At 45.1% G+C, this 23,269-nt stretch overlaps 1 protein-coding gene across 1 annotated transcript; it reads right to left on the minus strand.

Annotated features, from left to right (window-relative positions):
* Positions 1–1,148: 1,148 nt before the first annotated feature.
* On the minus strand, positions 1,149–18,181 carry LOC149287237 (protein O-mannosyl-transferase TMTC1-like). The gene is made up of 20 exons (XM_089492981.1): positions 17,988–18,181; positions 13,943–14,120; positions 13,563–13,636; positions 13,232–13,408; positions 12,293–12,374; positions 11,033–11,136; positions 10,240–10,429; positions 8,330–8,451; positions 6,920–7,087; positions 6,725–6,838; positions 5,859–6,002; positions 5,608–5,716; positions 4,966–5,068; positions 4,683–4,818; positions 4,200–4,344; positions 3,797–3,934; positions 3,396–3,518; positions 3,130–3,207; positions 2,671–2,902; positions 1,149–1,225 (listed from the first exon to the last, which is right to left on the minus strand). Exons 1-20 carry the CDS (start codon positions 18,041–18,043, stop codon positions 1,149–1,151), a joined length of 2,550 nt encoding a protein of 849 aa, XP_089349107.1. The 5' UTR covers positions 18,044–18,181.
* Positions 18,182–23,269: the final 5,088 nt, after the last annotated feature.

Raw genomic sequence — 23,269 nt, forward strand, 5'->3', positions numbered from 1 at the left:
TTACATCGCAGAACATACACACAGTAACGTAATATACCTTTAAATGAATTATACGGATGTCGATGCCCAGCAGTAACCCTTCCGGGATCTCCCGGAGTAACATGTATGAAATAAAACCCTAGTATGCGAGCCTCTCATTGGCTGGAGTTATAAAGCCCTTTCGTACATTTAATATACACGCTTTTGCGTAAAATACCTGTTATCAACTCGCTGTTTCCGATAAATATAGATCGCGATACAAAAATATGTTTGATTCTCCTGTACAGGTACATTCCTCTCCCCACGAATTAAACAAATATATCTTTATATATTACATTCTATAGAATATACATTCCTGGGTTGAATAATATAATAAGTGGAATATTTACGTAGCCACATGCCACCTGCCACGGATCGCAACTCCTATCATGCTCAGCCACCTTTTGCATTGTGGACCATGGCACCTGGAAAGCTCCACTATCTTTGCTGATGCCAGACATTAATATTTATATATATATATATATATATATACCATTCTATTATCAATAGGTCCTATAATCATTTAAAGTGACAGTATCATTAAAAATGTGCTTTCCTACTCAAACAAAACCTTTTTTTTGGGTAACGCCCCTTGAAACGTCATCTTGTGCAGTAAAAGACATTTCTTTTGCATAATGTTCCTTTCTGATATAAATAACCATGGGATTCGGTTCCTCTTTTTATCTCCCCAGCCCACCGCTAGAAACTTTTGTGAGCCTCATGTTGTTTTGAGAAATAGCGAGTCTCTGCGACAATATTAATGACTGACGGAACATAATCAAAGAGCACAGTGTGTATGCATACCTCCCAACAGTCCTGTTTTTTTGTGGCGCAGTCCTGATTTCCAGGTACTGTCCGGCTTTTGTGGGCAGTGGGGGTCATGGGCCAGTTGGGGAGACCCTCTGATCTCCCCTGACCAGCCCAATGGAGATGCCAAATTGACACTAAACACATTTATTAATCAGACCCCCATACGTGCCAAATATTCAAAATATCTGCCCCATCATGCGCCATACGTGCCAATGACTGTAACGGTATCACCCATTTAACTACACATATAACCATGCGCAATAACGCTCATCACATTTACACCAACACTCATTTCTAGCATATTCATTTCCATTTTTCTTTTAAGCTGACATTCTCTTGGCCCCAAACATGCAGCGAAAGGAAGAATCAACCACCTTCCACCAGCAGGGGGCAGTAACTGAACAACAGGGGAAATATATGGGGAGGACTAATCATGCAGATCCTGAGAACAAGAAGTTACGACGGCTGCTCCCATGGTTTACAAATAGGTTGGTGTTTACATTGATTTTACTGGACTGTAATATGTAGGATTTGATTTAAAATCACATTCTCATATGATTGTGCAGCAGTCAATGGAAAGAAACAGAAAATGAAAGAAAGAAAGAAAGAGAAAGAAAGAAGGAAGAAAGCGAAGAAAGAAGAAAGGAAGAAAAGGAAGACAGAAGGAAAAGAAAGTTCATTCTCATCTTTTAAGAAATGAGAATGACATGTTGTGCCAACGTCTTACTTTATTTCAATGTCATTCTCTACTAACGACATTGTGAGAAGGAATTGTGATTGACAGCTTTGGTTCCCAAGCAACACGTGTGTGACGCCTGCCATGGCACGAGTAATGGATGCTTGGCCATTAGTTTATTTAACGTATTAAGTTATTTAAGTTAATATCAGAGACTTTGGTATATGTGCCTTTCTTTATAGACCTTCTGTTAGTCTTCTCTAGCATGAACCATATGATCTCCGTCATTCTTAAATGTGCTCGTGAGCGTACACTCCCTGCGGCTACAGGTGTATGAACTCCTCTTTATGTGTTTATCTTTCTGTTTACCTTGTGCCGTATAAAAATAAGTTTTACTCCAGTTTTTTGGGGGGGCAGAATGGCTTTAGTTGGATCCTATTTATTGAAAAAATGTCCAAGTTATACCAATGGAGAAATGGCGACCACGAGCAGGACTTTGTGAATAACAAAGGTCTGTTGGATATGGGGGTTGGCAGCAGAACTGCTCAGAATAAGGACTCTTTGTGGCATGAGCTGATTTTTCAGATCCCTCCTGACGAGCGAAGCGCGGTCAGCACAGAGGACTTCAGGTGGACTTCAGGTGAAAGAGGCTGTTCCCTGAGCTGCTTCACTTCGCTGGTCTGTTGCACCGTCCACAAGAACATCTCCTCAAGTCTTTCCTGAATGGCACCCAACCTGCTGCACTCCCCGTCTGTGATTTATTCTTTGTTCCGCTCATTTCAGGTGGATTATTTCACACCCCCTGCTTCTCCTCTGTGGATAATTCTGTACTCTCCTCTTCTCTCCTTCCATCCCATGCTCTCCACTTCTCTCCTGTGAATAATTCCTTGCTCCCCGCTCCCCTCCTGTGCATTGTAATCCAATCCCATTTCTCTCTGGCGAGTTGTACTGCTCTACCATTTACTCCTCAACCCCTGTTTCTCTCCAATGAAGTATTCCTCACTCTGTCCTCATGTGCATTCATTCTAGCTCTGCACTTCTCTCTTGTGAATTTTTCCTCTCCCCTTTTCCTTATTTCTCTCTTCCCTTTTCTCTCGTGACGATTCTTCCTTGGTCCTCGCTTCTTTCCTCTGGATTATTTGGCTCTCCTGGCTTCTCTCTGTTACCTGTCTCTGCTTCTCCTACGGCTCCCCGGTTAATCTGTGTTTTTCTTGCCTCCGTTCCTTCGGTCCCAGGTCTTCCAGTTGCTTTGCTCTGCTCCCTTTCATCTCGTCCCTTTGCTCCCTGTATTCTGCTTTCGAGGCGCTGTAGTTTGGCCAGGTTTTCTTTCAGTAGTTTGCTGTTAGGGTCGAGCTGTGCTGCTTTTTGATAGAACGTCCGAGCGGAGGTATAATCACCCTGCATCCAAAAAATACACGTTTTATTTACACCATATCTCATCCAATTGCCCCATACAGCTCCTCTCTAGAACTCCTTGCCATTTAAACCATACCTCAACTCCTCCTGTGTTGACCCACACATTGTCTACTGGAATCCCTATTAAAATATACATTATACAGTGTTGCCAGAAATGAAAGGGTTATGCAGAAAAAAAGCAATTAAATCATAGACATAAAAGTGGATACCTGGATATGTTTAATTCCACCCATGTTCATCCAGGCCTGGGCTTGGCTCGGGTTCAGATCCGCCACGAGCCGATAACTCTGCAAAATATAAAAAAAAAGGGCTTGATTCCAGACGCATAACTACTAAACACCGCAGGACACGCTGAGATATTCGAAAACTGCTATTTCCATTAAGGAAAACTTGGGTTGGCGCTTTTTAGTTATGTAGGTCAGATGAATTGGGATTTAACTTTGAGTCCACGGTGCCCCCCCCCCCCCCCCGTTACCTGGAAGGCTTCCTCTAAACGGTTCAGTTCCCTTAACTGGTTGCCTTTGGTGAAATGAAGTTCGGACGTTATTTTGGAATCCTGTGGGTTCATCTTCAGGGCTATGTCAATCATCTCCAATGCCTGTCACGGGGAGAGAGAGTTTGTTGGAAGAGCCACAGCGTATAAATGGGAGGACGGGGAGGCGCACGTTTTGAGGTTAAAGATGGCACAAAGTGTGAGAAGCGACACCACACTCAAAAATTGTAACGTTGAGTGGGGGCTCACACTTAGTAATAATGTAAGACAAGACATGAGGTCACCATATCAGAAGAGAACGTCACATTGATGGAGCAATGAGTGACCCAAACGCCTGGACGTGTTATACAGGTACTGGAATGACCGTTACAAGAGGCAGCCACCTTGAGGTAGTTATCCTTCTTGTTGTAGATGGCTGACAGAAGTCGGAAGCATTCAATACAACCCGGAACATCCAGCGCTACTCGATGAATAAGGGCTTCCGCCTCTGCTGTTTGACCCATCACAGCCAGGACTTGTGCCTGTGGTCGAAAAAAAGGGGAAGCAAAGAAATGAAGTAAGTGGGTAAAGAGGTGTGAATGAATGAACGATGGGAAAGAAGACAAGACAATAGGAGAGGAGAGTGCGAGTAAGAAAGGCAACAATAAAGCATTAGTGGCTGAAGTCAACATGACAAAGAGCTAAAATTGCATGAAACAATATAAAAATAAAAAGACATGCAGAAGCTATCAAGATACAGGTTATCCCCCCCAAAAAAACTAATGGGCATTATGACTTGTTGCTCACCAGCGATAGGCGTATCAGCACGTTGTCTGGGTGCAGCGTCACCCCCTCTTGGTAAAGCTGCAGTGCCTCCTCGTATTTTCCAGTGTTATAATAAAGAGCTCCAAGAGGGGTGATGATATCCGCGTCTCGAGAGATCTGCAATGCCCTGATACCAAAGAACACAAATCTTAACCCCTTAATGACAAAGCCTGTACATTTACGGGCTCAAAATGCATTCTTTTCAACGGTCCGCCCATTGTCCTTAAGGGCAATCATGGCATTTGGCTGCTAAAAGGAGCCAGAAGACAAATACCCTACAGGGTAATTAACAAAGCCTTCTGTACCAGAGGGGTCCATTACTGACCGAAGGTAATAGAAGGTGAGGTCTGTATCAGTCTTTTAGTGGCCAAAGTCACATTCTGCCATGGAAAAGGTTAAATCCCATAGCTTTTGTCATCCCTAATTCCCTTTCAAGCTCTTTTTGTCACTTGATGCTTTTCTCACCTTTTGTACCACATCTCAGCCTCCGCGTTCTGACCCAGAGAGCGATACAGGCGTCCCAGGTTAAGCATGGCCACGTGGTGTTCAGGGTTCAGCCGCAATGCATGTAGGTAATGAGACACGGCTTTCTGGGGAGCCCCTGCAAGAGACAATTGGTAACGTCGGGTCACACGAACAAGGCCGCCACCTCATTAGACTATCTTTTGGATGTCAGTGATCCCTCGGATAATGATCGGGGGTCATTTTCAGGACTATCTTTTAGATATTTCATAGCTATTTCACTTACCTATATCCACGAGAAAAACCCCATAATTATTCTGCAAGTCTGAACTTTCGGGACAGTTTCTGATTCCGGTCCGATAAACCTCATCAGCTTCCTTTTGTCGCTTCTAAAACATGGGGAAAAAAGAGAAATGTTTACAAAAACGTCCAATTATCAGACAGGAGAACGTAATGTTAAAAGGTGCTGCTCCACCTAACGGCTCAATTTATTACTTTTGTAACAAAATGTAGCATTAAAAAGATGCTGAATGTCCCAACCCTTCTCAGAATCAATTCATTAACAGCGTAAATTTGTCCTTGTCAAGCGGCCATTGGTACGGCATTGCCATAGAAACAGGAAAAGCTTTCTAAATGGCTATATTCTGTCTGTATACGATTAACCCTTCAGAGGAAATAATAAGATAAAAGATCTGCTAAAGTTTACTAGGTTTTGTCTAAATGGGACCAGGAACAGTAACATGCTGGGGATGCACCAAAAAGAACGTAAGGGTTAAAGTGGGAGATGACCGTGGCCTGGGGGCTCAGCCGGGAATGGCGGGCCAACAATAGAACAACCGAGTATTAGGTCCAGTGGGATAACATCTGGTATCGAATAGCTGGGTGGGAATCGATACGATCAGAACTGGATCATACATCGAAAGATCACCTGATCAGCTAGAAGAGAGCCAAGACTGGAGTACGCGTCCGAGAAATAAGGTCCATGAAGAAGCGACTCTCGTAACAGCAATTCGGCTTCTTCGTTTCGACCCTGAGTTCTGAAAAGAAAGAATTTCCAAATACGAGAAGAATTCTGCTTTTTATATTCACCAGAAGCCTATAGCTGACTGAGGGGGTGTTCTCTTTTCTTAAAGCAAAGGAATATCTCCACACTTTGAATCCTGAGCGTCTGTCACTCACCTTAGAAGGTTTCCCAGGTTGAAGAGAGCTCGGCTGTGCTCAGGGCTGATGGCCAGAGCCCTACGGTAATAGTCCTCCGCGGCACTTGCGTTGGCGGTTAGGGTTCCTAGGTTGTTGAGGGCGCTGGGGTGCTGAGGGTACAATCTGTATATAACAAAGTACAATAATATAACCCCTTAACGGCAATGGGTTGTCCAAAACACATTAAAAACAATGTATTTGTGAGCCCGGGCTTTGTCATGAAGGGGTTAAAGAGCAATTCTGGTGCCCGGTTTGAAAAGCGGTCTTATGGTCATAGCAACATGAATTGGTCTCATCAGAAGAACATTGTCTTTGGTCACTATGGTGACAAGACCGCTCTTTAAACTTTGCACTGGAACTTTTCTTTATGATGGGGGGGGGGCCTAAAACTGCAAACATAACTGCCCATATTTAACAAGTGGATGGGTATTCCCTTGAACCACATTCTACCCTCCCCAATGCATTTTTAATGTTTGCACTAAAACCATTGCTTGCGAATATAATTTAAACATTCGACTTCTTAAACCTGGTCGTGATGCGACTCTCTAAGACGTTGCAGGTTGACAGGGGCTTGAAAGCCATAAACAGAACCGTAGGATTTATAACGTATGTTAAAATTCCGTCCTTTTATTCTGTTTACACGTAGAGCCTCTCGGTTCCGTCTGCTCCTAGGTCTTATATTAAGATGAGGAGCGGTTATTCTACGCCATCCGGAAGCATTTCCGACACGGCGTTAAGGGGTCACCTAACACATACATTGAGGAGGAACCTGCTGATCCTGTTAAATATACCAAAGTGTAGATTTGAGGATTATCGTCACGACCTCCCACTCGCTGAGGTCTTACCTTAAGACTGTCTTGTAGTGGCTAATAGCTTCCTCCTTGCGGTTTTGGTCCTTCAGGAAATTGGCATAGTTATAGTGGACTTTGGCATTGTGTGGAAGGGTTTGGACGCCTGATCTGTCGTAAAAAAAAAACATTCATTATGATAAACCCAAAGGACGAGCTGGCAGAGTAGAAGATCGTCGGCGGTGCGCTTACCTGAAAAGAGCTTCTCTCGATCTCCAGCACTCGGTCTGGGAAACGGATTTACAGGAGAAGAGGAGCAGCAAGAACGGGAAGCAGAGGGTGATGGTGCGGGATCCGCGAGGTCCGGCGCGGGAGTACAGTATCTTCAACCCGTGCACGCAAAGGATGCAGAATCCCATGCTAAAAAAACGGCAAAAAGGGTTAAAAGCCACAAAAGACCCTATCTTATGGTCTCTTTAGAAGACACCATCCAACAATGAAGAACACAAAATGTTAAAACCTCATCATATGTTCTGCAGGATCATTCCTCCCCATTAAGTTTGGCAGAAGCTAGAAACACCACTAAAATAGGTCATTTTTATAGATACCTATAGTATGTAACAGATCCATCTTCGTATAATTAGGTTGTCACCTAGCGGCTGAGAAAAATGGGAGTCTGTCCAACATTAACAATAATATAGCGGCAGTAGGATGGAGCGTGTTTATTTTAACAGCAGATGGCGGTAGCCCTGACAGTAAAACAACCCTAACCACCCACTAAGTAACAGCGAGTGCCGAGTGATTGTGAAGAAGAAGAAGCAAACAAACAAAACAAATCCCAGGGATTTACGGACTTGGAAATGAATGGTTTGTTGGAAAGCGTTCCTCGGCCCGGGGGGGGGCTAAACATATCCTTATTTCCTGCCCCCCACCCCGTGATTACCCTGCTAAAACATTGTTCGGTTTATTTCTGGGATCTGGCACGAGTTCCGAGCCCTCCACCCAAACCAACAGCAGAACCCAGATCTCCGGCTGAATTCCATCCAAAACAAGCGTATCCGTCAATTGAGAGGATGTTTGCTTTGGCCGGGTTGCGGCTCCCGTTCCAGTGTTATTGTGGAGGCTGGAGATACGGTTCCTGACGGCTCCTGACATTTCGTTGACATCGCTTAGGCAAGCTGACGATCTTCACACGAAGAAAAACTCTCAAAGGGATTACAGGTTGTGACGGTACATAAATACATGCAGAAGAAAGGTGTGCGGGGCGGAAATAACGCCCGAAACGGTCAATAACGAATGTTTTGACCTATGGTGTCCATAATCAGTTGCGGGAAAGGACTCCCGTTGAAATAAATGGCAGTGCTTTCTGCGCATGCACGTGGCGGGGTCTCATCGGACCCCTCTGGAACGCTTGGTGTTAATGCAGGGGGGGGTTCTATTTAATCCAAGTTTAAGAAGAGCCTAGGGGCCTCTAGCGTCTTAGATCATCATGGATCACGCCTCTCCTGGGTTTGCTGCAGAAGTAGTTGAAGATGCTCAGATCTAACGAAGCGCGTTGGGCAATTCACTTTTTTTTTTATCGTGACCGATGTATGTGGTCCTGCTTTTTTATTTATTTTTTTTTTAAGCTCCGAAGATCATTAAACGATAACGCGCACGTACCTGGGCATATAGAGGACGCGCTCAGCCACCACAAAGCCCACCCTGAAGAAGAGGTTACTCGCTGGTATGAAGGGAAAAACCAGAAACAGGAGCCCAACCAGAAGTTCACGATGCTCCATTCTCTGAAAGACAAAACATGCCAGGGGCGACAGAACCTTTAAAGCAAATACCCAGTTAGGGTTGGACATCATGGTCAGATGGTCAGACACGGGCAGGTGGAGATCAGGGGGCAACCTGCAGAAACACCTCGAATACTTCACTGTATATTATGAAGGTCTGACACTACAGGGCACAGCTGGCCCTGTATAATGTATAATTCAATGAATGATACATCATCGCTGCATTCCTGATCTGCTCACCAGGGGCCCTAAGGAAATTGCCCTTTTGCCCTCGCCTTAGGCTCACTTACATCCCAGATCGTCCTCAACACCGTGAGTAGCACCCAAATTCACTTATGTGTCATCGCGTCTATCTAAAGTAAGAACTAAGAACTGCCTCGGCCTCGGGATTTCCAACGTCGGGAGGTAATTCTTGACTCTGTGATGTCATATGTTAGTTTTCTATAATGTTTTTGTTACAATAAAACTTTACAGCCAGCGAGCCAAACTGCACCTGAGTTGGAGAGTCTGGGAAAGTTCTCTCGGCCAGACGGAACAATAAAGTCTCTTGTAGCACTTCAGCCGTGCGGTTTTAGATACAATGCCTGTCTGTGAGATGACTAACGCCAGACAGATTTTCTCCCAGAAATCCCTTCAGGTTTGTTTACCAGGTAAATGGCGCTGAGCCCACAGGGAAACCATGTGACCCCTAACCGAGCGAGACTACAGAACTGGATATATATTGTGCCGTGCATACCAGAGTGTGATGTCATACTGCCACTAAGCGTGACATGTGACCGAAGGCCCGGACTGGCCGTCTGGCACACCAAGCCGCCGGCACTGCCACACGCTCACGCGATATCCAGCCACTAGCCGCCCGAGTATCAGGGCCGCTTGGTCATCGCCAGTCCCATGCCTGCCAACTTCTACCCCCCGGGGAATCGGGACGCTGGGGGCAGAGCTTGGGAGGTAGAACGTCACAGACGCTGGGGAATGAGATTGGGATTGTGACCCCGAAAAAAAACAGGACAGTGGTAGAGCTCAGTGGGATAGAGTAGTGAAATTGGGACTGTCTCGCACAAGCGGGACAGTTGGGAGGCACGCACTCCTGCCCTGATCCACAGACATTTTTAGGTGGTATAGGGGGCAAAGCCAAGATCAGGCTGCCCCGCCACCAGCACATGTTTTCATTTATTATAACTTCATATTTAATGCTCATTCATGTCCTGTGTTCCCAGCTTAGAAATGTACTTCTTTTCACTGTATACGTCCCAATACCGAGAAGCGAGGGAGCCTTCGATGCTCGGAATGCCAAGCAAATGCTTCAAATTCTTCTCAACATTCCCCAGAAACACGGAATTTTTTTATGTCAGATTCTGCTGACTGCTGGACTCTCCCTTATCACAGAGAGGATTTCGCTGGAATAAATAATGTTACGAGTGAGGCTCCTGTGCGTGAAAAAAAATCATCATTTTCAGATGTGCTATAAATGAGGATTATTCAGCGTTTGCATATATTTTGGGAGCAGGGCATCTGTGTTGGGGGTGTGGCCAGAGGCAGGGTCGGAAACAGAAGTGGGCAGTGCCAAAGACATAAATGGGAGGGGTGATAAGCGTGGCCACACCAACCTTATACAAAGAGCCTCCAATGCGCTCATGGCGCATGGGACCCACGTCCTTCTAGCCGTTTGAGAGTTTTGGGAGCCGTAATCCTGAACTCTTAGGCAGGTTTCGGTTCCTCATCCCAAGCATTGGTGGTTAAACCTTCAAACGTAAATCAAACGTGTCTGTCGTTTAGCAGTAAGAGCATTACCTTGGAAGAGGCCAAACAGTGGAATCCCAAAGCCAACAGCATCCACAGCAGGAGCAGCGTCCCTAAATTCCTCTCATCCCACAGAGACTGCACCAGAGGGATGCTGCCCACCTGCCAGTCATAACATAGGGTGATGGGAGCCAGAAGGAGCCAGGCATTGAAAGCCAACAGGTACGAGAAGGTCAGAATCCTATAACAGAGAGACAGAAGCTTCAGCTGGGCTGGAAACCTTCCTGCAGAAGAGCGGTGCAATTCCGGAAGCATACACCAGGGGGCTCTCGACTTTTATTTACAGATACCAACAAAAGGTCTGCTTTTCACCTCCACCCATAGCAATAGAGAAGACAATCTTGATGGACTGAAAGTGAACTTGCTATTTATTAAAAGAAGAGTAAAACAATGTAATTAATTAATGGAGCACAGAAAGGATTCCGCATTCTATCTGCCATGGAGCTGATAACGCTGAGATATACCTTTAAAACTAAACCTCTATCCTGATTCCAGGCAAAATACTTAAATATATATACATACAAATTACGAAGGAAATCAGTGAGATGTCGGGATTTCTTACGAGCTAAACACAAGAGACAGGAATTCATTTACAGTCCTGTTCTCGTCTTAGTATTCGTTGATTCTGAAACCCAGCAAAGCCGGCCTGCGGAATCTCCCCAGATTTAAATGATGTTCTCCTTCACATGACGGCAAGTGTCGACATGATCACGGCTTCGTCCCCGCCAGCCCAACACAAAAGACGGCAATTGGGATCCCTGCCATATCTCCGTTCATTCAATACCTGGTCAGGATGTAAGGTGAGAAGGAAGCGGGATTGTCTTGCTCGGAAAACAAGGGCATTGAACCTCCCATGATACGGAGACGGAAATATAAAACTAGAGCCACCTGTGAATGGAAAGAAAAAAAGAAAAGATATTTCTAAAGAGTCGAAGGCTAAGGTGTACTGTAAGGAGGTTTTACTTTACTGAGAGAATGGTAGATAAGTGGAACAGCCTCCCAGCAGAAGTGGCCGTGGTCACTACAGAGTGGGAATAAATTATAGTTGGAAAAAAAGGGCTTTCAAAAGAGAATACGATGAGTGAAGGGCGTTGATTGTAAGACAAGTCGGGTGTCAGTTTCTTGTCTCAGGACAAAGGCTAAGATGAAACAAATACCTCGAGTAAAAATATGGGGTCATTATTGTAAAGAGCGAGAGGGTATTCAAACCATTGGCTGAATGCTCCATTCATAATATTTGAGGCCCTGTAGTATGCATCCTTTATATCAGGAACACTATAAATCACCTGAGACTCTTCCAATAATTACCATTTAATGATCCATCAGAAAAGATCTGATTGTCGTGACTCACTAATGGTGACACACAAAGCATTGAATAACAAAAAACTTAATTGTCAGTTCTGAATACAGTAGCCACCTGTATTCAAGCAGCAATTTGAGCTGTGATGTACCAGTGAGAAAACGCTTAGGCATCTTTAAATCAACTCCAGTAGATTTTACCTTGAGAATCTGCCTATTCTCCCTGAAGCTCTAAGATTCGGGGTAAAAATCCTGAATTTGGGGGGCAAAACCTAAGAGCTCTCTCCAAAATACATGACTTTCCATACCCCATCCTTTTGTGGATCTGCAGCGCCATTAATAATTCCTCCAGAAGTTCAAAAACTGGAACGCTCACTTTAAGACATATCTTATAAGAGTTATCGGCGGAGGTCTTGCGGTCACCGACTATTAAAGAAACCATAGAGAGGATCTATTATGCTCTTGAGTGACCCCACTCTATGGTGATTTCTGAGTACCGGGGACAGCTAGACCTCCTACGCCTGACTCTTCAGTCATTTATTTTTAAAGGAGAAAAAGATCCCTAAGTTTTAATCAATCGAAAAATCTTTATGGACTTTACAACAGGGTTTGTAAAAGGGCGTCTCCATTTTTGTGAAGCGGGCTGTCAGGGAGCCCCGCGGATCTCCGTTTGCGTAAGATTAATGACCGCATAGAATAAAAAAACAATCCCTGAATGGAAACCAATATTCCGCATTCCACTTACATGGCAGGAAACCAAAGCCACTCTCTTCAGGAAGGGACCGGCCGCATACCAAATATTCACAGGGTGTTCTGGAGACGGGGACCTTAAGGTCAAACAAGAAAGGGAGAGGTCAATCGTAAAGGTCAAGGCTTCTCTGGTAGGATGAGCAGAAGAAGGAAATCAAATTCGCAATTTTAAAAAGTGGGATAGTGAATATGCGGCTTTAACAGGGCGTACGATGTCTTCTAGTAGAATAATTCTGGATCTTCATACAAGAGATTTAAAGAAACAAAAATATGATGGTCAGAAGACTATTAGTCCTTTCGAGTCCATCTAGAAATGGCTAATCATTTCTTGGGCTTTGGACTTCAGTGTGGCTCTGCAATGGAGAACGTGTCTCCTAGGAGGGCCAGATTAATAGTCCACAAGAACGGGGCATGTTTGTATGGGTAATAGCTTGTAAATTTGATAAAAACATGAGAAAACTCGAAAAGGATGAGAATTCTTTCTGTATTATGGACAATATGTAGAAGAATATGGGTCAATGGGGTGTGTTTCCCACCCCTACTGGAGCTGCTGACGAGAATCCTTCACGTCTACCAAGAGCAAGATATCTGATCTTCTGTTGGGCTTCTGTGACACTAAGGTCTCCTCTTATGAACATACTAGGGAAATCTCACAGGTTTCTGTTAGTTAAAGGAGAAAGTGGGAATGGAGAGGGTTTTGGTGAAGGGGTCGGTGAATGCCACAGGTTAAGAGTGGGAGCCATGGTGGAGTAGGAGGAGGAAGGATTTAGTAGAAGACCGGTGAGAGTGATGGTTAGCCAAGAATGTTCATTCTATAGATATGGTTGCACCTGAGGACCACAGAAGTAAAAACAAAGCTTGGGTTGATCCACCAGCTCCCAAAACACATATTCATGATATTATAGAAGCCACAGTTAAGAAGCACAAGGCAAACCTTTTGACTCTTCTCTGGCACAGAACCAGGAGGTCATATACCAAACAGACTCCAAACACCGTCAGGCCTGTCTCTTTCACCAGCATCGCGCAGGTCCCGAGGACCAGACTTAGCATTAAGAAGAAAGGAGATTTAGTAGATGGCAACCTGTCTGAAGCTGGCTCTGCCTCCACGCTCCTGCAAGGAATATAAAGACACAGTCCAGTCTTAAACTGTTCTCCCGCAGAACCGATCCCCACAAGAGCCTTCAGAAAACGAGCCAGCACTTCCCAGATCAGCTTATTCCCATCATCCATTCTTCTTCCTACAGGCTTTTATAAGACAATCGTACCTAATATAGGACAGGAAAGCCAAGAGGAACAGCAAGCATGACATGACATCTGCTCTTCCAACAATTCCTGCAACCTGGAAGAGAAAAAAAAAACACATGGCTAATGACGCAACAATACGCACTGCACACAATCCAGTCCTGTCCAAGACATACTTGCCACTGAGAAGGAGCATGCAAAGGATATAGTCAGGATGCAAATGCTGCATATAGTCTTTGTTACTCTTGACACCCTAGTGGCTTTATGTTGAACTGCACGTAAATAAAACACCTAGAAAAGGCTTCTTTAAATCAGAGCAGCCCAGGAGGCAATTGATTCCCCACCCCCTGGTGTAGACCCCTTTGGTGAATAGTAGTTATGTCCGAAGTTACAGGGTTCTTACGGCCTCAGTGTGGACGGGATGGCAAGAGAAGAGAAGCGACGTGGCGAGGGCTTGTCTTCTGTCATTAAAGACCACTTTAGTGCAGGTGACCATCAGCAAGGTGCATACGGTACAATGTAACACCACGTTCACAGCGTGGAAATAAAACGGCTCCAAACCGCCCAAGAACACGTTTATCCTGAAAAACGACAGAGAGAGAGACGCAGTTATAACGTATACATACGGCAAACAATGTGATACTAACGGTAAATTAATGGCGTGTTACATAAAGCAGAGGGTGGCAATGGGGGGGGTATGTATTGGTAGCCCCTGGGTTGACTGTATTAGACCACAAATCGTTATAAATAGAATAAGCTCGTTTAAGCCGGGCCCTCTTACCACTTGTTATAACATATATTAGTTTTTATGTCCTGTTTACCCATTGTACAGCACTGTGGAATATGATGGCGCTATATAAAACAATAAATAATAATAATCATATTTTTTAAACTAGCAATTCCATGAACGGCCACAGAGGGCGCCAAGAATTACAGGTACCATTTATTTCCAACACCGGATCCTTTTTTGAGCCGTACGCCTGTCCCATTCATGTTTAAACTCTACTATGCTTCTATTAAAATACATTGAAAGAGCGCACTGGTCAGCATTTATGAAATATGCCAAATTTGACTACACAAATCGGTTAAAAAAAAAACAACAAAAAAAAGTCACCAAGAAAACCAACCTTAATCTAATTATTATTTAAAAGGGCAATAAATGGAAAGTGCAATCGCTACAACTCGGAGAACTCGTCTGATGCATCTTTGAAACTCATCCTTTAGGTTGCCGGGAAGCCAAACATCCGAGACGGCTTTAAATGTAACCCTTTAGTTACCTTCAGCTTTGAGACGGACAAACCGTAATACTGATTTAAGAAAAAAAATCTGAACAATGTGGGCCACGCAGGTACCCTGCAACCCAACGACTTCAATAAATACCGAAAAAGTCACAAAAGTACCATTTTTTAGGGTGCAATTTTGAGTCTTTCTCTTCACACGCACAGAATACCTTTCACAGGAGTGATGGGAGTGATAAAGCAGTGATGGGAGTGATAAAGCGCCATTGGAACACAGGAGTGATGGGAGTGATAAAGGGCCATTGGAACACAGGAGTGATGGGAGTGATAAAGGAGACATTGGAACACAGGAGTGATGGGAGTGATAAAGGGCCATTGGAAAACAGGAGTGATGGGAGTGATAAAGGGCCATTGGAACACAGGAGTGATGGGAGTGATAAAGGGCCATTGGAACACAGGAGCGATGGGGGTGATAAAGGGCCTCTGCATGACTATGAAGAGATTCCATTAAAAATCAGCCGTTTCCAGCTACACTAGTCATTTATGACATTAACCCCGTCTGCCCTGGATTTCTGATCCATTTCATGTTATTTTAATGGACAAAATTAGCTTTTCTTTAAAAAACAAGACATTTCTAAGTGACCCCAAACCTTTGAAGGGTAGTGTATTTATGTAATGATGCCCACGGGGGGGCCAGCATGGGCTATAGTGGGCCTTGACTGTTGTGCGGAGGAGGGGTAGGCTTTTTGGCGGGGGTGGAGTTGGGGGAAGATTATATAAGTGGCTGCTTTCTCGGGCTCAGGAACCATTTTTTGTGGTTAGCTTACCTGGTTGCGTGTCCCACCCTCCCTCCCTTTTTCTTTTGTTTGTTGGTTTGTGTCGTTTGTCACAGTCTGTGGGGCGGCAGCTTGCCAGGTATCCAGGGGGTTAATGTGGTGGTAAGTGAATGGTTGGTAACGTCTGGTGGGAGGTTATTGGCTGTCAGTGCTGGGAACCTCAGGTCAGGGTGGGGGCATCTCGGTATGTCCCTTCCTTAAGTGGCATTTGGTTCTGGTACCTGGATTGCTTGGCAAGCTTGGGTGTTTATTGTGTATATTTACATGTTGGTGTTTGAGTCGTTGTCCTTGTTAACGCACCGATGTTTATTGTTTCAGGTTTTGGCGTGACAATGACTCTAATAAATAAAATTGGCTGTGGCCCTTTCTCATCCATATTTATGGTGTGCGGTGTCATTATTGGGGGGTTTTTAATGGGGAGTTAAGCCTAGCCCGGAGAATCGAAGCTACAAGAGTCAAGCCCGTGACACTTTGACCTCCTTCCTAATGATGGTCATGGCTACAAATGAAATACTTGGTGAAATGTGAAGTGGTTTCTATGGTGATCAATATGTGCAGCTTGGAGGGGAGAGGAGAGAGAGGATGTGATAGAAACATTTAAATACATTGAGGGGTTAACTAAGTACAGGAAGGAAGTTTATTTCAAAGGAGGAGAATCGGTTGTAATCTTAAAAATAGGTGTAAAAAAGTTCTACTTTACTGGGAGGGTGGTAGATAAGTGAAACAGCCTCCCAGCAGAAGTTGTAGAGGCTAATACAGGGAGGGGATTTAAACATGCATGGGCTCCTGAATCTAAGATGAGATCTAGAAATGATTAACAGGCGGGGGGCCGAACGGCTCTGATTCTCCGTTTCTTTGATAGGAGCACAATATCTCTGTGCCCACCGCCATGACATTCCTTCCGTGAGCTGAAGGGTTAATGTCCTGTTTTGCGTGCGCCCCTCGGAAGGCGCCATCAGCAGCAGGATCCCAGATGCGTTGGTATTTGGAGATGCTGCAGATCCTTCGTGGGTTCCTGGGGCTGCTATAAAAACCTCTCTTCTATCACACCCCCATCACTCACAGCCGACAGCCGTCGGGGGCCCTGAAGCCAACAGGGAGGCTTCCTACGCCAAATCCTTAACGGAGCCATTTAAGGCAACCCCCTGATCAAGGAACCGTTCAGCCTCCACGTCCAGCTTCATGCGTGTTTTTAGCATGTGAAGCCCACGTGACAAGAGACTCAGTCCCTTAAAAATCAGTGAGGACCTTCACAGCGTACCTACCAACAATCCCAAATTCCCCGGGGTACAAACATACTGCCTATGCACAGAGCATGACCCCGTGTACAGGCAGCACTGCCTCGTAACCGTGAATGTCTACGACACACGGCCTATGAGCTACCTGGTATCTGTGCTCGGCAGCCTAGAGCTCAACGCTGCAGGGTCATGCAAAGTGTGGCCCCGCCCCCCTTACACTCCACCCCCTTTACACTCCGCCCCCTTTGCCGCAGGAGTCCTCATATATATAAAGGTGGCCAATGGTCCTGTTAAAGGACATCGATGTCCATTACGAGATACCAGGAGGCTCCGGTCCTGCGGATGTTCCTAGACAGCCAAGGCCCGATAGGAGATGGCACTTTAAGACCAGCGACCACCTGGTGATGTCAGTGCATGTGGTGATGCCGGCCAGTGGCCCACCGGGCATTAGTCTTGTGTGCCAGATGGCCAGTCTGTTCCTGTAGACAGCTCAATGACTCTCGTCATAGGGGTCTATTCAATAAGCCATGAAGTTTAGCCTTGCATGACATGAGTCCACTTCTCCTCGGCCCCAGCAGGACTCAACTTTACAGCTGACCCCAAGGGGAAGGAAACCACAGGGACCTCAGGGGCAGGAGGAAGTTTATCTGTTGGGGCAGATCCTAGAGATAGTACACTGGCACTGCTCACACTCATCGGGTCCGTGAGTCCAGGATGGACCTGGTTCCATGGAAACCCGTGGACTCTCCATGTGACCCAACACGGCACTCAATGGTTTCTTCACGTCTCCATCACTGCTGTGCAACAACGGACGGGTCAACTAAATTCATTGACATCAACCCCCGGATTAGACGTGTGCTGTGAGAGCGCCCAACATGAAAGCCTAACCCTCTCGCACGCAAAGGGTCACCAAACATACATTGCATGCAGTCAAGAACTTCTCCACAACTGGACATTGAGTATGATGTCATACGTGACTCCAACCACAAGCAAAATTCTGCCATAACGCCCACCTTGGGGTCTCTAGAGTTCTATCTTATGCAATAACATCTCAAGCTTTATGACACCCCTATACTATATAACCCATATACCCCCCATTACCTGAAGCTTATATAACCCATATACCCCCCCGTTACCTGAAGCTCAGCACACACAGGGGCCGGTAGGACTTGTGGCTGGTGTTATCGCTCATAGCTTTGCCCCAAAAGTCGTTGATGAAGATGTTCCTGAGAGGCGTCTCCCCCCGGCTGTCGGGGTTGTTTAGTATGGCCCAGACGTCATCATGAACGAACTCTCCCAGCAGAGAGTGGCCAAAGCACAAGGCGGCCAGGAGAGCCGGGGCAACGGCCAGGAGAGCCGGGGCAGCGGCCCAGAACCGGAGCTTCCTCTCACTTTGGGGGGTCCCTCCAAGCCGCCTGCACCCCATTCTGTGGCTGCCATTTTGTTTCAAGCCTGAGAAGGAACTGTCTCCTTCGCCATGAGCGGCATCCCTTGACATGTCTCTGACGGTGCTGTGGCCACCAGACAGGTTCCTGGGTGTCTCGCTGATGAAGCCGGTGCCCGCACCGTTGGATGTGGCCCTTGGGAGCGCTCTGACGGTGTTCTGTTGACCCCCATTAGCCTGTCCTTTCTGTGTCTCCCCGAGAGTCTTCTTCCCTGCATTACTCGGTATGTCTCGCGTGATGCTCTGTCCCGGACCATTAGCCAAGTCTCTGGGTGTCTCTTTTATGGTTTGGCCCAAAGAGCTCATACTCTCCTCGGCTGGCTTCACATTTTGCATTTAATGAGTGCTGTCTTCTTATGTCCACAGGAGCAGCAGGGCTATGTCTCTTTTCTCAGTCCCATGTTTTGCGCCTGTCTCCATTTACACAGATGTCTCTCAGTATATCAGGTCTCCTGCGTGTCTATACAGCATGCTGCGCTCTCCAGCAGTCTCTCTGCATCGTGCACAGGTTACACCCCTAGCTGCATTCGTCAATAAATACGCAACAGTCACAATCTGGCAGCGGTCTCGCTGTATACCAACAGACCAGTGCTTTCATTAAGTCAGGGCAGTCTCTCTGTGTGACAGCTGGAACTGTCAGGGCAGTCTCTCTGTGTGACAGCTGGAACTGTCAGGGCAGTCTCTCTGTGTGACAGCTGGAACTGTCAGGGCAGTCTCTCTGTGTGACAGCTGGAATTGTAGTCTCTCTTGCAGCTGTCAACGCAGCCCCTCTGCACATGGGGACCGTCTCTCACCACAGTAAAGTACCCGGAGCTGTCTCTCCGCAGTACCGGGAGCTGTCTCTCGGAGGATGCTGTCTCTTCGCAGTACCGGGAGCTGTCTCTCGGAGGATGCTGTCTCTTCGCAGTACCGGGAGCTGTCTCTCGGAGGATGCTGTCTCTTCGCAGTACCGGGAGCGGTCTCTCGGAGGATGCCGTCTCTCTGTAGCCGCGATAAACAGCAGCCGCCCCCTCCGCGCGCATCCTCAGTGCGGAGATCAGCCCGACAGCCCGTGCATACAGACCTATAGCGGGACTGCACCGCCGGGAGCGGAGCAGGCACATTGCAGGGCTTATATATATATATATACAGGGAGCAGAGAGACCTATACATATACACATATACAGGCATAGAGAGGGGATTATACATTTACACATATAGCAGGGCTCACACATATATTTTCATACATATGGATTCTCTCTGATTTGCCCCGCTAGGGGCTGCTAATGTGGCAACAAAACTCAGCGCTGTATTCGAAAGGGCCTTATCGCCATAGCAACCAATAGAATGTTCTTGCTCACGGTTTCGTTTCATTCCATTGGTTGCTATGGCGATAAAACCACTTTAAACCTCGCACCAGTGTTACGCTTCACCTACTCTCTGCGCTGGCTGCAGTGGGCCAGGGGTGGCTGAGCGTGATGGGAGTTGAAATCTCAAGGCGGCAGTGCAGACTGACTCTGACCGTAGGGCACTTTACGTGTGTCTACCACTTCTGCTGGGAGGCTGCTCCACTTATCCACCACCCTCTCAGTAAGGGAAAACATCCATACAATACATCTGACCCCCATATCGCATGTAGATTACTACAATAGATTATTTTATAGACGGCAGTCAGTAGCCGCAGGGCTAGACAGTGGAATGACGACACGAATCAGTGGCGTTTTCTTTTCACATGTTTATTTGGTAACTACACACGCTATTTACAGACTAAGGTGCTACATTTAGCGATCGGGTGTTCATCGCCGGGAGATCCGGCGCGTTTCGGCTTCGTTATCCTTGTGCTTGAAGAAAGGATTCTGTTAATATTGGCCCAGAGTCCGGAGCATCATCCGCTCCACGCCTGTCATCTGGTAGCCGTTCTTGTTAGCTACAAAAATAAAAATAGTCATTTTTAATAATCCTTTTAGATTAGAACAGGAACGCAAGCAAACTTTTTTTATCACGTTTTTAATTTTAAATTTTCCATCCAAAGAGCCGCTTCTGCCATTAAAATATATTAAGTGTCCTACAGGCAGATGACAAGGGGTTAAATTAAATGTACCAGAAACCCATTAACCACTATAGGAATTTTTTTTAAAAAAATTGGAGGGTTACTATGGCAACTGCATCCAGCAACCACTGTCTTTACATCCTGATGGAGGACACTAATGCATAGTATGTTTATTACACAGCAGCGCTGCGTGGATCTCTTACCATAGGCGTAGCTCGAAAATCCCCACCTATTGGGAAGAAACAGAGACAGAGACAGTAAATGAATCCATAAGTGACATTGCCTGTGATCTGACAACATACCGTGTTTATTTAGAGCCCCTATGGGGTAGAATTTTAACAGTGGAGCAATCACCATGGAAACCAGATGCTTCATATTCGACACAGAAATGCTCTTATTAAATATGCCCCATAGTGTCATAGCATGATGAATAAGACACATTACATGATATGGAATTGATATATTATCAGGTATTATATATATATATATATATATATATATATATATATATAAACTGTATGTATATGTATATATATAGAGAGAGACTATTTGTATATATATATATCGCAGGGCACTTACGTGTATATATATATACACACCTATGTTTATGGAAAATGTAGTATTAGTCATTATTTTATTACTTGTATTATTAATATATATATATAATATGGATAGGGCAGTATTGGTCATTATTTTATTATATGTATTTAATCATTATTTTATATATCTATATAAATATATATATCATTTATATCAGTCCTTATTATTTTTACGTTAGGATACAATATAACAAGCCACAGTCTGGAACATGAATATATTAAAGGTTACTTACCAGTCCCAGCATCCGTTGAGGTTCGACATATTGGATTTGGCTTGTGGGTACAGGATGATGAGGTTGTTCAGATCAGCCACCTGATTGTACCCGGCGTATCTGGCAAAACGATCCCCAACTTTCTCTCTGCAAGAAATAAAACTCTCAGTATGGATGGACCCACGCCGTTACGGAGAAGAAGGTCGCCATATCATAGGGTGAAGGATACCTAACCGTAAAATAATGGATGGGAAATGAGCTGGGTTATTCGCTTAGGGGCCAGTGTGGTGGAAGAACTAGACTGGTGGTGACTAGACAGCGCTGGCACTTTAAGGCCAGTTGCCCCCAGATGACTTCTGTGTGGTCTCCATGGCTGGATCCATGTTCTGTTTCATACTCATGCAGTGTGCTTCCTTGCGTATTGAGTGGATGGCCGCACGATGCAGAATATGGACCCCCGCTAGAGCAGCCCTATGGGCTACTGGCCTACCAGGCATCTGCCCAGTAAGCCAGATGGCCACCTTGGGCTTGCCAACAACGTTCAGTGTAATTCGATTTATCAACACTACCTACAGTTTGTGCTTTTTGTTTTTTAGTTTGTTTTGGAGATATTTTGTTAATGTATAATGTATATAAAATTATAACACTAATATATAAAATGAGTTTCCTTTTCTGATGTTACCTCCCTTTTTTTCACTCCATACCCTCACAAAGGTGGGCCCGAAGCAACAAAAATATTTTAAAGGGAAATTGTTGCTAGGGGAACCAATATTCTGTTGCTCTTGTAGTTAAGAGCACTTTCTGGTGGCATATTGAGCAGGAAGTGGCTGCTAGGCACAGCAGGAAGTTAAGTGTGCAAAGAAAAAATAATTCCCCCAGGCTGCTGATGATAGAACATTGTTACCTGTCTGTATATAAATGTTAATATATATATATATATATATATATATTATTTTCATCTGTGAGCATTATAGAGATATTACCTTCCCTGGAGACAGCCATGGAAAGCAATGTGAAGTCTGCATCCTGGAAACAAACATTAGAGTAACTTTTTAGCTCACGGCTATCAAGAATATATTAAAGGAACATCGACCCCTCATAACTCCCTTTAAAATAAAAAAAATATAAGTCGCAGAAATGATTTATTTTCATAGCAATACTACTGACCATGAAATATGTTTTTAGGGGCTGCATGGTAAATGGGTGGAAACCCAACGTCAGGGGCTAAGTGACTCTTTTGTACGGTACCTGGGCTCGCGTAACGTGAGGCCGGGCATATCCAGCCGCTGCCGAGGAACGAGGTCATGCCGGCCAAAAGCCCCCCCCCCAGCATTGGCAGTTCAATATAAACACGGCCCTAGGCTGTCTCGGTTTCAGTGATAATAAGACTGATGGATTCAGTTTTCATTGGCTGATGGTTAATGTAAAGTTCTTATAGGTTTCAGGTCCCCGTTAAAAACCCCCTAGTGATCGGACACCGAAGTGTATTAAAATCAAGGACTGATTAAGGTCTGAGTCTTTTAATCGGGAGAAACGGGCAGACCAGATGGGGTGATCTGCCAGACAAATCCCACGATTCTAGAACTAAGCCTTCACTTACTTGTCCCGCTCTGGCAGGAGGAAGGAATGTATACGTATCCCGCTGTATCCATCCCGTACGTAGATGGGGCAGCCAGCTTGAAATACTCTGTCTGGTCAAACAGGATCAACTGCAGATATAAAATACACCAAAAAAAATTCAGCCCACCAATTATATTGTTTATCCTTCGTCGGAGAAATCTACGGAGAATGGCGGTATTGGCTGATTTCGTTTTTCTTTATGAAACTCTACTACGTAATATTTATTTCGATTTATAACATTCTACTGTAAGTACCGGTAATTATATTGGTGGTCACTGGTCAGGTCTACAGCCCAGGACATAAATCTGATACGTTGTATCTGCGGAGCACAATAGCCTTGAAACTTCAGAATGTTATATATGACTATGTTAGAGTTTGGCGTTGATATGGCCTTCTTTACTGTGTAGATACATAAGGAAGTTGTTCTCGGCTTGGTGGAACCATGGCTACCAGAAGCCGCCTTTGAAACATAAATGAATTACTTTATTTATTTATGGACACTAATCTCTAAATT

The sequence above is a fragment of the Sceloporus occidentalis genome, unplaced genomic scaffold (assembly GCF_023333645.1).
Source record: "Sceloporus occidentalis isolate IW3139 unplaced genomic scaffold, rSceOcc1.0.p SCAF_62, whole genome shotgun sequence".
Taxonomy (NCBI): Eukaryota; Metazoa; Chordata; class Lepidosauria; order Squamata; family Phrynosomatidae; genus Sceloporus; species Sceloporus occidentalis.

What these genes read in the sequence shown, in the direction of transcription:
- LOC149287237 (XM_089492981.1), bottom strand. Translation starts at nt 18,043, where the DNA reads ATGAGCGATAACACCAGCCACAAGTCCTACCGGCCCCTGTGTGTGCTG. An exon ending in CACTACAAGACAGTCTTAAG is followed by an intron (nt 6,003 to 6,724) that starts GTAAGACCTCAG and finishes TGTTATATACAG; the next exon opens with ATTGTACCCTCAGCACCCCA. An exon ending in AGAAGGATAACTACCTCAAG is followed by an intron (nt 3,519 to 3,796) that starts GTGGCTGCCTCT and finishes TCCCCGTGACAG; the next exon opens with GCATTGGAGATGATTGACAT.